General features: G+C 37.5%; 1 protein-coding gene across 1 annotated transcript in view; it reads left to right on the forward strand.

The window, feature by feature from the left end:
* Positions 1 to 12702, forward strand: part of ldd (lipid droplet defective) — a 113129-nt gene that overhangs the window by 42851 nt on the left and 57576 nt on the right. The window contains exons 6-22 of the mRNA XM_028179812.2: positions 792 to 919; positions 1272 to 1451; positions 1948 to 2111; positions 2408 to 2668; positions 3203 to 3455; positions 3598 to 3780; positions 4486 to 4718; positions 5015 to 5228; positions 5948 to 6124; positions 6422 to 6654; positions 7410 to 7555; positions 8376 to 8506; positions 9498 to 9689; positions 9879 to 10090; positions 10554 to 10789; positions 11144 to 11274; positions 11980 to 12168. Of these exons, the coding sequence (XP_028035613.2) occupies positions 792 to 919; positions 1272 to 1451; positions 1948 to 2111; positions 2408 to 2668; positions 3203 to 3455; positions 3598 to 3780; positions 4486 to 4718; positions 5015 to 5228; positions 5948 to 6124; positions 6422 to 6654; positions 7410 to 7555; positions 8376 to 8506; positions 9498 to 9689; positions 9879 to 10090; positions 10554 to 10789; positions 11144 to 11274; positions 11980 to 12168 (3263 nt within the window). The remainder of the gene's footprint in view (positions 1 to 791; positions 920 to 1271; positions 1452 to 1947; positions 2112 to 2407; positions 2669 to 3202; positions 3456 to 3597; positions 3781 to 4485; positions 4719 to 5014; positions 5229 to 5947; positions 6125 to 6421; positions 6655 to 7409; positions 7556 to 8375; positions 8507 to 9497; positions 9690 to 9878; positions 10091 to 10553; positions 10790 to 11143; positions 11275 to 11979; positions 12169 to 12702) is intronic.

The following is a 12702-nucleotide window of genomic DNA, read 5'->3' on the forward strand; positions in this document are numbered from 1 at the left end:
TGTGGGTGTTATATACTTTTAAGTTTTTCGAAAATAATAGTCATAATTCTTCATATCGATATCAGAAGCGTACGTTTGATTCTACTACTTTAAAATTGAATTGTAATTAACTCAACTCGATTTTGAACTATTAATTAAGACCAAAATAAGTTATCAATTGTCCTGTCACATCATCTGTCACATTAGTAGTCTTCTCCCTCATTTTATCTATATAATATAATATATATATAAAAATGAATTGCTGTTAGTCTCGCTAAAACTCGATAACGGCTGGATCGATTTGTCTAATTTTGGTCTTGAATTATTTGTGGAAGTCCAGAAAAGGTTTAAAAGTTAGATAAATATGAAAATTCCTGGAATTAAATAAAAATAACAATTTTGTTTTCCCTTTGATGTGTCCCCCGTCGGACGGATTCCTTTTGTTTGTTTTAAGTTTATTTTATATAATAGTTTAGGTCTTTTATTTATTGACTGAGGCACTACGAAGTCTGCCGGGTCAGCTAGTTCTGATATAAATAATCTCTTACATCACCAGTGCAAATTATTAACTTTCTTTAAACAGCCCTTGAATTCCTTCGTCATACTTCTGTCATACGTATCTACTCTTTTTTTATTTCCACTTACGACGCATCTTCACTAGAAGGCGCACTATATAGCCACTACTGCTGTAGACGAAAGAACCCAGCATTTGTATCCAAGCATCTGTATTTAAAATTAAACTACAATATGCCCACTTTAAGATTCAACTCCAATAAAAATAACTCCACTTATCATTGTTTTCTTTTCACCAGAAAACGGATTAACAGTGCAAGATTTATTCACAAACACAGCGAGAATGAAGAGGTACGCAGTCAGTCACTTAGGCATCGACGCTGACGTCGCACAGAGCCTCATGAATGCTCAAATTAAATTTGAAGGTGTAAGTTTTCAATTGTTCCTTCATTTTGGTTGTCGAATGCATTTAGAGCATACAGCCCACAAGATGGAATAGAGTTTGCTAGGGGCATGTTCGGGCGGATCTCAAAATCATAGAAAGGAACTCGTCGTGGACTATAGCGTACGATGTCCAGCACGCTCGTATCGACCAAGCAACTGTTGTTCAACCAGCTGATGTTCAAATCTCGCGGTCAGGCAACCGATTTTGTAAAGAAAAACGTACTTAAAACATGCTCTCGAATGATATCCCGCTTCGCATATTCAACCTAATCTCAACTCGATCTCATACCTAACAACATATTAGCCTGATAAAATTATAATAACTTATTTTCCAGATTCTTAAAGGGAATCTGAGAGGATGCAGTGAAGAAACAATAGAAAAAGTACTTTTAGTGGGAAATAAAACTCAATTAAAAGCGATCGCTAAAGGCTTGTGCTCTTTATCCGACGACGAAATGTATAAAATATTCATGGATTTAATAATGGAGATTAATTTTGGCAAATACATTAAAATGGTAATTGGATTTAATGTTTTTAATACGCTTTTATTAGCTTCAGACGTATGCATGTATTTGTAACGGAATCTTTGAACATGATTTTGTCCCCCTTCAAAACGTCGGATTAACTTGAAATTTGGTATACTTATTAAGGACCGATGACAATTCAATATCTAAGAAAATTGAAAAAATTTAAATTCAACTAAAAAATTAAAAATAAATAATAGTATAAAAAAAACTAACAAAATACGCTTTTATAGAAAATCCAACTAAAATATATAAAATACATTTTAATAAATTTGAATTAAAAATAGTGTAAGAAAAGATGATTTTATTGTAAAAAAGAGTGGGGTGCTTTTCAGAATATTATCAAAATAACCCTTCTACTCATACCTGTTCATAAAATATTTATAACTACTTATACCATCATCGGAAAGGATCTAAGTCTCTCAATTCGTTTTCTTGTTTTTCATATTAATTTGAATGTAATAGTTTGCATTTCGACAACTTCTAGTTTGGTGGAATGTACTACAAACTGTCAGGAGACAAAAGCATCACGCAGCTTGGAGACATGCTCACATCAGTAGTCCGTATGATCAACCTGAAGAACTTCTTACCCCAGGAGATCATAAACATCGCCTATGGAGATGGAGACTTCAGCTATTTTGATCTAGGCTTGTAAGAAATTTTAATAAAAGTTACTTCCGCCTAATCTAAGAGTTTGCAAATTTAGATTATATTAAATTTCTATTTCTTCGTGCCATTATTCCTTTAAAATAAATTGGAAGGGAACTAGTGGGAGGAATCGAGAATTACGTTAAAAATATGGTGAATACAAACAAAGGGACGATGAGAATGTTGACGACAACTGATAATTTAGCTTAAATATTTCATTGTCCGACGTAATCATTGACTTTTTACTAACGTGCATTGACTCAATACGTACATCCAAACAAAGTTACTCTTTGTTTCAGAATAACAAAACTAGTAAATCTATTCGAATCAACATTCGGTGAAACTCAATCGTTTAAGTCTATAAAAGAATTCGCGGATACAGCCATAACCAGCATCAAATATTTGGATAAAATAATTTCGAAACAATTCAGCACTGATATCACAAGCATTGATAACGAGACCGCCAGTGGTTTGAGGAAAGTCTCCAACATTCTGGATGGGGCTGTTAGTATATTCGAAGATGATATGAAGCAGAATAAAACAATAGACCCATTTAATGTGTGAGTGTAATTTCTAAATTTTATTTATATTAAATTCCAGTAAACTTTCGACAATAGGGAACCCTTTTTGGGAACCCTTTATCAGAAAGCGTTCAACTTCTAACTCTGTACAAATTGACTATGAAAGTTCTGGGTCCTGCATCCACAGTGATCATCAATAGAAAATACCACGGCAGTTATCGTTTTAGTGAATAAGCAATGATAACGATAATTATAATAAATTGACAACGATAAAAAACGCATTCAGTATTTTTTATAGTTTCCAATTATTAATATTTTTTTTCTATTAACAATTTTCAATTTTTTAATGAAACATTTTGATTATGATCCAATGATTATTTATTAAGCACTGATTTCACCGACATTTTGTCTCTAGAACCAATTTTTGCTACGTACCAGCTGAATCTAGAACAAACAACTTTCAACCGTCTTACCATAAGCCTACATCTATCTTTGAATGCGTAATGAAAACAACTGTGACAATCAAAGAAGAATACTTATATTTACCTACCTTCCTATTGGTCTCTTTCGCAGAATTTCTCAACTACTATCATTCGTTCAAAAATTTCTACCGGCGAAACAGAAGCACGACATACTGTTCTATTCAACATTAATGTCAAAATTAATTGAAGGCACGCACAAGGTTATTGACATCAATATGCACTTGGAGAAAATCACGTATGACGTCACTCTTAGACATCCAGAGAGTGTGAAAATCCTCCTATCATTGCCGCCCTATATTGTTGGCAAAGCTTTTGAGGCTCTCTCGGATGCAAACAGAATACAGGTAAAATCATTTCTAGCGTATATAGTAAAAATTCATGACAATTTTGATTAGAATGACAATAAACTTAGTCTTCAATTATAAAAAAACTTTGTTTACAACGCTTGCTTGTAAATGTATCGGTTTTAAAGTAATCCTGTTCCAGATTCTCACATCGAAAATTAATTTCCCGGGTCAAATGTTCTGCGACACAGATAAAATAGCTGAATTCTTTGTGATCTCGAAGAACGAAGCCAGCACAATAAAGAAACAACTTTGCAGCAACGCTTGGAAGAACTATGTATCGGATTTAATCAAATCTTTTGGTATTTTCGAGGTTAAAAACAATGTGAGCAACAGAAGTATTTTTATTATAAATACTCAACTAAATTTATTTTACTATTATAGCTACTGAGCGCGTTCTGCCTATCATGAAAGCGTCTACCGCAGGTCCGGCTTGCTGTGCTGGTGGTAGATAAATTTGCATCAAGCCACACGAATCGGATGCTTAAGCTAAAGAGCGATGAAGCTGTTTGGTAGCTCTAATAAGTCCGCGCTAACATATTTTGATACCACTAGATTATAAGATATTAGCGCTATACTATACAAAAAGAAAACTAAGATATTTTGTGTAGATTTTTATTAGTATCGGTTATGAGTTCCTCTTGGCATTTAATGCTTCCTGGAGTATAAACTCCAGGTACCACGCCACCACTTATCTTAAGATTTGAGATCCAAGTATCCAATCCTGCCTGTGTTCAATAATGGTTGTTCCACCCTTCAAGCCGAACCCCATCATTGTTTCGCGGCAGAAATTGGTAGATGACGGTACCTACACGTGCGTAACCCGTCCTACGTCTAAAAAGAAATTACGGTGGACTTTTGCAGGATACTGTACTTACTACATGGGTAATGATAAGAAGCTTTTCATAATGGCCTCCGCTGAATTCCTTATTGCCTTTCACGACACCCACTGGTAGTGATGGATGCTATTTTAGGTCATTTGGCGTCATCTAGTTAAAATTGGTATCTTAATTATGCTTTTTAATTCCAGATCAATAACTTAGCTTCCTTAATAATTCAAGAAACTCTGGGGCAAGACACAAGTTCTAAATTGTATTCGATAGAGAAAGACTTTGAAATTTTGAAGAATTTCACGAATACTCTGATACGCTTCGACGAAGAAAAGAAGATGGAAATACAATGGAACAAGATTTTTAATTTGCCCGATGATTCGGAGTTCATGACCGTGGTCAAACAGAAAAGTCATCTCGGAAACCAGATCTTGTTAGTACCTTCATCAAATTACAATTGTTGTTTTCAAATTACGACCTCATGTCTCAAGGCGGACGTTGCGTTGAGAAATATTTATAACGTTCACCCATTTTGGGTATATTTTTTTGCCATAATTAGTTATAAAATTAAAACTTACAAATTTTTACTTTCATTATTACCGAAAACTCAAATTTAAACCACCATCCCTTTCATTTCTACATTATATCTTTTCATTTTACTAGAAACCTCGTAGTTCAAAAAGATAACACTGAAATTCTATTTTCAACAAATAACATTAAAATTCGCAGAATAACCACCCACGGTGCTTTAGCCAAAGAAGTGGTCAAACAGAATCCAATACTTGAACTCAAAATAGCTCCAATATTAATAGACATGACCGCAGTGGTCGAAGCACTTAACGAACAGATTGGTAGCGCTCCAGCCCAAGTTGTCGCAGCCTTGAAGAGCTTGTACGGTGACATTGTTGTCACCGTTATGAAGACTGCTTTAAATGAAGAAAAGGTGATTTTTTGCTAATTAAATTGTGCTAATGCACAAATAGCAGTGCGAACTTGATCGCTCGAGAAGCATTGATTTAATAATTTTACCAAACACCTTGAATTTTGTGGATGTTTAAAACAACTGCTTTTGAATAACAGCTGTCCCTGTCATAAAAATGAGAACACGTGATTTCTCTTAGTAAAATTTGACTTAATAGTGGTATCCACCTGTGCAAACTCATAGCACTGCAACAGTTACGTAAAATTATTCGTCGCAGATTTATTTTTAATTGCTTAGAGGGCAGGAAGACTTGGAGAAACATAGTGCATCGACTGATCAGCACTTCAAGCTAGACACGACCTTCAGCAATAAAGAGCCCGACTAAGTAAGGAGACTAGCAGTAGGCAGCGGCTTGGCTCTGCCCCTGGCATTACTGAAGTCCATGGGCGACGGTATCCACTCACCATCAAGCCGTATGCTCGTCTGCCTACAAGGGCAATAAAAAAAAAAGACAAAGATGGGTGAGCGAACTCACAGCCCACCCCGTGTTAAGTGGCTAGGTAGACATCACAACATCAATGCCGCCACTCACCTTGTCCCACGTGAGATCGAAGCCTCAATTATTTTGCATAACAGCCTCACCTCTCAAACTTCTTTGCATTAGAAATACCAGTTTTCCCGCGTAACTTTATATAACACAATTCTCACATCACTTTACTGTACTTACTGTGCTTTTCTAGACGTACAGCTCTCTATCGACAGCCAGCAAAGATATTTTATGTAACGGAGTCGAAACTGCGAGGGATTACTTGGAATTCCCTGACAACATCGACAGAGCAAGACTAGTGACAACCCTGTGTGACGCCACACTGGCTATCGAAAATGGTTTGAAGAACACATCAATCATAGCTAAAACCGTAAGAATTCCTAATTCTTCGCAATTTATCCATTTACGTTAACAGAGCAATAAGTATACAGCATCTATAATAATGATCTATAATAATGCATCGACAGTATGCATCTGCAACTAATAAGAGTGGAAAGATATGCTTTATGTTGTGACTTAGCCTATGCACAAACCGCTCTGCCCCAAATAAAAGATATTACGATGATTGATATTCAGATTCCAGAATCGCCCCATCGCCTCGCCTGCAGTGCCTATTCTAGGACACTTTAAATTAACTTAAAATTTTATAAAACTTGAACTTTTATAGATAAACAAAATACGAAGCTCGCCCCCCGGTGCGCTCGATGCCATAAACTGGACCAAACTAATAAACGGCATTAAAAAGCTGTACGTGAACATTAACAATGATTACACGTATTTATTCGATTTCTCGAGCTACGGAATGGACGAAGGTACGCGGAAAACTGTGAAGGAGCTTCATGATGAAGCCGAAGCTTACTGGTTTGGAGTTAGAAACTTACAGAGGAGCTTGCGTTTGAGGTATGAATTTACGAGGGTTTTGTCAAACAGCTCTGCGTAAGGGCAGTAGCATAATCTTATAGAACAGTAGTTTTAAGACAGCCAACCTTTTATATTAACTAAATAAATTGCACATGAGCACTCGTGAACATAGCTTGTGAACGCGAGCAGAGATTCCAAAAATAATGCACCAAACCTTCCATGTGGTAATTGGGTCATGGAATTCAGCAATGCTAAGGACAGCTCTAACCTTGAAAAAGCATATGTAGCACTCGAGAATCAGTATGGAGAGGATAATCTATGGAATACCATGGGATCTGGCTCTGGAATTAAATATTTGGCCCCGAGAAACATCTGGGTCTATATAGGGTATTTAATTCTCGCTATGGCAGACGTTGTATGGGAAGACTCATTTTATCTCTACCACCGGTCCATCTCAATTGCTACTATTGCAACTATAGCACTAATTTACAGTGCATTGCTGGTGAGGAACACTAATGTAGATTTATTCCACTCATTAATACGCTCTGGGATGCCATAGACATTTGGGAATAACGACGAAGGGAAGATCTTCCACCGTGCGGGTGATATTGCTAGGTAGACCGATGGTCCGAATGTTGTTGTCCGGAACTTGTATATGTATGTAAGCGAAATTCAGGCAACTGTCAAATATCTTGCGTTGTATTATGGCTACCCGCCACAGACACATGTAACCGTCATACGCAAGGGGATCTATCAAACAAAATTAAAAACTACGTCATTGTTTCCGTTTTCAGTGTGAAACTCGGCCTGCGATTCTTGGACGTTTTAGATTATGGCGTATTCGACATCACTGACGTAACTTGGTTGAAAATTAAACATACTCTGAAAAACGTGAACGGTCCTCTGAATGTATTTCATGAGACAATTGACGTGGTCTCGGGTAAGCTTTGATATAAATCACAATCTTTTGCTTTGATTTAAATAGTAAAGGTATCCGTGAGCTAATTGCATCTAACGCTAACGCTACATTGTTTCACATTATTACAACTTAACATCAAGTGTACTGTGAGTTCGCTTAATCATATGAAACTTAAAAATAAGAATTGAAAAACAGCCTAAGTGCGCAGTGTTTATAAAAGCTAATACCGGTTTGAATTGGGGTAGCCATTACTGCACTGCAATTAGTAAAACCTTGTGTTTGAATGTGGACCTCGCCACACACATTGAAATGCGTATAAACTCTAGTAGATTCTTAAGTTTTTTTTTATTGCATATATGGGTGGACGAGCTCACAGCCCACCTGGTGCTAAGTGGTTACCGGAGTCCATAGACGTCTACAACGTAAATGCCGCCATCCGATATGAGATGCGATATGAGTTCTAAGGTCTGAATATAGTTATAACGGCTGCCTCACCCTTCAAACCGAAACGCATTACTGCTTCACGGCAGAAATAGGCAGGGCGTTGGTACCTACCCGTGCGGACTCACAAGAGGTCCTACCACCAGTAACTGATGTCTAGTTGACGTTAGCTAACTCCTGTGTCCATAGATTTGGTACACATGTAATCGATTTCAAATCGGTAGCTATCCCTACGCTCCACACCATATGAAGTTTTGCTTTAGACATATCGACATCAAAGCCACTTAAATTGACAGTCGCCAGTAGTATACCTCAACACAAAAGGACAGAACTTAACCAAAGCAAAGGACAGTAGCTCATTCATAATCTCAATTCACTTATGATTATTTGTTATAAACAGCTATTATCATGGGCAAAGCTTACGCAACAAGCTTGCCGCCGATCACAGTCGAAGCTCTTGGAATCATCATACCTAAAGTGCCACAGTTGATTGTTGACGCCGTCAAACTCGTTGTACACGACGAAACAGATGTGAGTAATATAATTCCATACCTTCGATTTTTGCCTATAAAATACTAACTACTGTTATTACAACGAAGCGGTATCTATAGGTCAGTTTTACAAAACAATACAAGGTAGTACTCTGTGTTCAAAATGTTCAAAGGAGAAATTGTATAAGCTTGATCTTAACTATGGAGTCTGCTAATATTTATCACTAAGTGGGCTTTGAGATCGTCTTCGACAGAACCCTTTTCAACGATGTTAAAAGTCAAAAGTACTTTTATTATATTAATTAAAGATTAAAAATTCAATCAATGTAGACTTATCTATAATATATATCGATTAATTATAATAAGCATGAAAGAGGAGTACACGCGGCAGATATGCGAGTGTTGAGATGGATGTGTGGAGTGACAAGAATGGACAAGACAAGGAATGAGTATATCGGAGGAAGTGTGAAAGCAGCCCCGGTGATTGACAAATTAAAGAGCGGACGGTTAGCGTGTTATGGACATGTGATGCGTAGAGAGAAGATGCATGTGACTAGGAGATGTATGGAAATGGTAGTCCAAGGTAGAGGGGGAAGAGGTCGAAAAAGACATGGATGGAGGGTGTGAATGACGTATGAGAGAGAAAGGAGTCAGTGTTGAGATGACGGCTAATAGAAGAGAATGGAATAAAAAATTTGGCTGGGCCGACCCCACCTAGTGGAATAATGTGGACACAAAGAAGAAAAAGCATCATAACAATAAACAACAGCAATTAAAATACATACTGAGTTAGGTAGGTTTTGCAGTAGGCAGCGGCTTGGCTCTGCCCTGGCATTGCTGAAGTCCATGGGCGACGGTAACCACTCACCATCAGGTGGGCCGTATGCACGTCTGCCTACAAGGGCAATAAAAAAAAAAAATTGCGACTTTGTGCGGCATTAGTGACGGGATAACCACATACCACATAAGGGCAGATATTCGGCTGTCTTCATTGTCACTAAAAATTCTAACGATACCTTAACTTCAAACAGGTAGAACCAATAATAAATATAATGAACGGCGCACCAACTTGGCCATGCTCCAACACAAGTTTGGCGGACTTATTACCTATTAGCATCGAGTCTCAGGCTGCGACGAAGAGTCTAGAAAGACTGTTATGCTTGGATGAAGAGCTACAAGCTGAATGGGTTCAGTATTTGGAAACAAAACAGGGTAAAATACAAGTAAGTTAAAACTAATACTATGTACAATGAAATGATTTTGCTTTTAGCAAATTTTAAGTCGATCTCTTCATCTACAACCTTAACAATTCTGATTATTTCTGCCGCAAAGCAGTCATACTTCCCGCCTTGAAGGGTGGGGTGACTTCTATTCTTATGCAATAGAGTTAGACCTCGTATTTCAATTCCCAGAAACTTGACAACTACAACAGCAGCCGCTACGAAAGAAACATCTTCTTGAACTTCTCCAGAACCTTTGATTCATTGATTGATGACGTCATGAAGTTCAAAGACATGTTCCAGTATATTATCAATGATGAAGGAACAGAACACTTAAGTTTGATGTCTTCTTTAAGATACGCTCTAGATTCTCTGAACACTACAGAAAGGGATGACATACTTCGGTGAGTATTAATCGATCATAAAAAGTAAGAAGGTTCTCAAGCAGATAAAATGAATTGCTGTTCGTTAGTCTTGCTAAAACTCGAGAACGGCTGGACCGATTTGGCTGTTTTTGGTCTTGAATTACTTATGGAAGTCCGGAGAATGTTTAAAAGGTAGATAAATATGAAAATGCTCGGAATTCAATAAAAATAACAATTTTGTTTTTCCTTTGATATGTCCCCCGTCGGACGGATTCCTTTTGTTTATTTTATGTTTATTTTATACAAAAGTTTAGGTCTTCTATTTATCGATTGAGGCACTACGAAGTCTGTCGGGTCAGCTAGTAAAAAATAAAAAGGCAACTCAATTTAGATGCAGTTACTGGACGTTTCTTAATAAAACCCTAATTGTTTATTACTCCAACATGTTCCTTGTCGTATTAATATTTAATACTTTACGACTTCAATTGACTTAATTTAACAGGAAATTCTTCAACAAATTAGACACAGTCCTGAACTCTATCAAGACATCGTCTGTAGATCGTTTAGTTCCATTAAACGTCATCTTGGAAGATTACATCAAGTGCAGTAACAACAGGATCATAGACGCGTCTTGCAAGGACACAGGCAGAACTGCGTGGATGTACACGATAAGAACTCTGTCAGTTATCTTCAGTAACATCGCTGATGATCTGTTGACCTATTTTAAGGAAGTTAATGGTAAGGCCATTCCGTTTTCTATTTACTAGAGGTAGGGCTTATTATAAGTCCTCACGAGAAGGTCTCATTAATCTTAGGGATGTAGTCATGTCTCTAAAGAATATAGAAGAATGGAAGAATGGGAATACAATTGAAGATTTGTCCTCATGTTTCAAAGGCGGAGCGCTGAAATGGTGTATTACCGTTATGAACTGGATAACAATTTAGCATCAGGGGGTCTGAAGCATCATAGACACGGTCCTTACAGTAAGACAGCACGTTCTACCATCAGGTGTATCATTTAATATCAATTTTTCGAAAAAAAAATGGAATTCTGAGAAAATATTTTTTTATCTTCATATTTCGTTCTTTCAGATCCAGATTCAAATTTGTTACAAGTGATGGGCTTCACGAAGAGCACCGGGCTTTACATTCTATACGATAAGATAGGCGATTTCGTCACGGTCCTGTTGAATTCCTACTGGGATTACGGATTTATGAGTCAGGTTCGATTATTTCAGTACAGCTTAAATACTCTAAAATTCCATTCAATGTTGGTTTGTAATTGACATTGAATGTTGTGTTGTGTTACTTTTTTTTTATAAACTGACATTTTTACATAACATTCTCTAGCCCCAAGCTAAGCTTAATGCTTGTGTTATGGGTGCCAAATTACGGATATACTACACATATTCGGATATACTACACATCGTAGTCGTCGTGGCCTAACGGATAAGACGTCCAGTGCATTCGTGTTTAAGCGATGCACCGGTGTTCGAATCCCGCAGGCGGGTACCAACTTTTCTAATGAAATACGTACTCAACAAATGTTCACGATTGACTTCCACGGTGAAGGAATAACATCGTGTAATAAAAATGAAACCCGCAAAATTATAATTTGCGTAATTACTGGTGGTAGGACCTCTTGTGAGTCCGCGCGGGTGGGTACCACCACCCCGCCTATTTCTGCCGTGAAGCAGTAATGCGTTTCGGTTTGAAGGGTGGGGCAGCCGTTGTAACTATACTTGAGACCTTAGAACTTGTATCTCAAGGTGGGTGGCGCATTTACGTTGTGGATGTCTATGGGCTCCAGTAACCATTTAACACCAGGTGGGCTGTGAGCTCGTCCACCCATCTAAGCAATAAAAAAAAAATCTCTCTTATCGATCTCTTAATCGATCCACATGCTATGAAATATGAATTCCATCCAGGTTCGTCGAGCATCTCTTTCTCAATTTTGGGACTGCGAGGCCGTGGTGTCAGCCTTGGTTCCTCCTGCTGGGAGTACAATTGATGCCACCATTTTACTCAAAGTTCAGCCCTATATCTGCCCGTCCTTCATCTACTGGCTGTCTTTGCCTCGAGGGGATAATAAATTCCTTGACATCGTAGCTAAGCCGGTAAGTCTCATCTCATTTAATTAGACTAAGCCTCAGTGAGTCTAATCTCATCTAATCATATTCATGTGAGCATCGAATCCACCATCACAACCACATCGCTTAATTAATTTTTATTAATATTCACCAATATACCTTGATGACAAACATCGTGATATCAGCCCACTGAGTTTCTCGCCAGATCTTCTCAGTGGGTCACGATTCCGATCAGGTGGTAGATTCCGCAAAGCACTGCTCTTGCTAGGGCCAGTGTTAGCAACGTCCTTTGGTTAGAGCTCCGTGAGCTCACCTACTCATTCTGTGAATCTAGTATTTATAATCCCTCGAGGTCACTACAATAGCTAGGAAAAAACGACAAAAATGTTAAAACTCATTTAAGATTTGAGTGTATTGTAAATCGGTGATCATGTATTTTTTAACCAAAGCACTATAATATATTAGATACAGTTTTTATTAAATTATCAACTAATGAATATAGTTTTAACGGTGTCGCTATTTTTAATGAAAATCACACTGTAGTTGTAGGTAATGCCTCAA

This window comes from Bombyx mandarina, chromosome A1 (assembly GCF_030267445.1).
Source record: "Bombyx mandarina strain Sakado chromosome A1, ASM3026744v2".
NCBI lineage: Eukaryota > Metazoa > Arthropoda > Insecta > Lepidoptera > Bombycidae > Bombyx > Bombyx mandarina.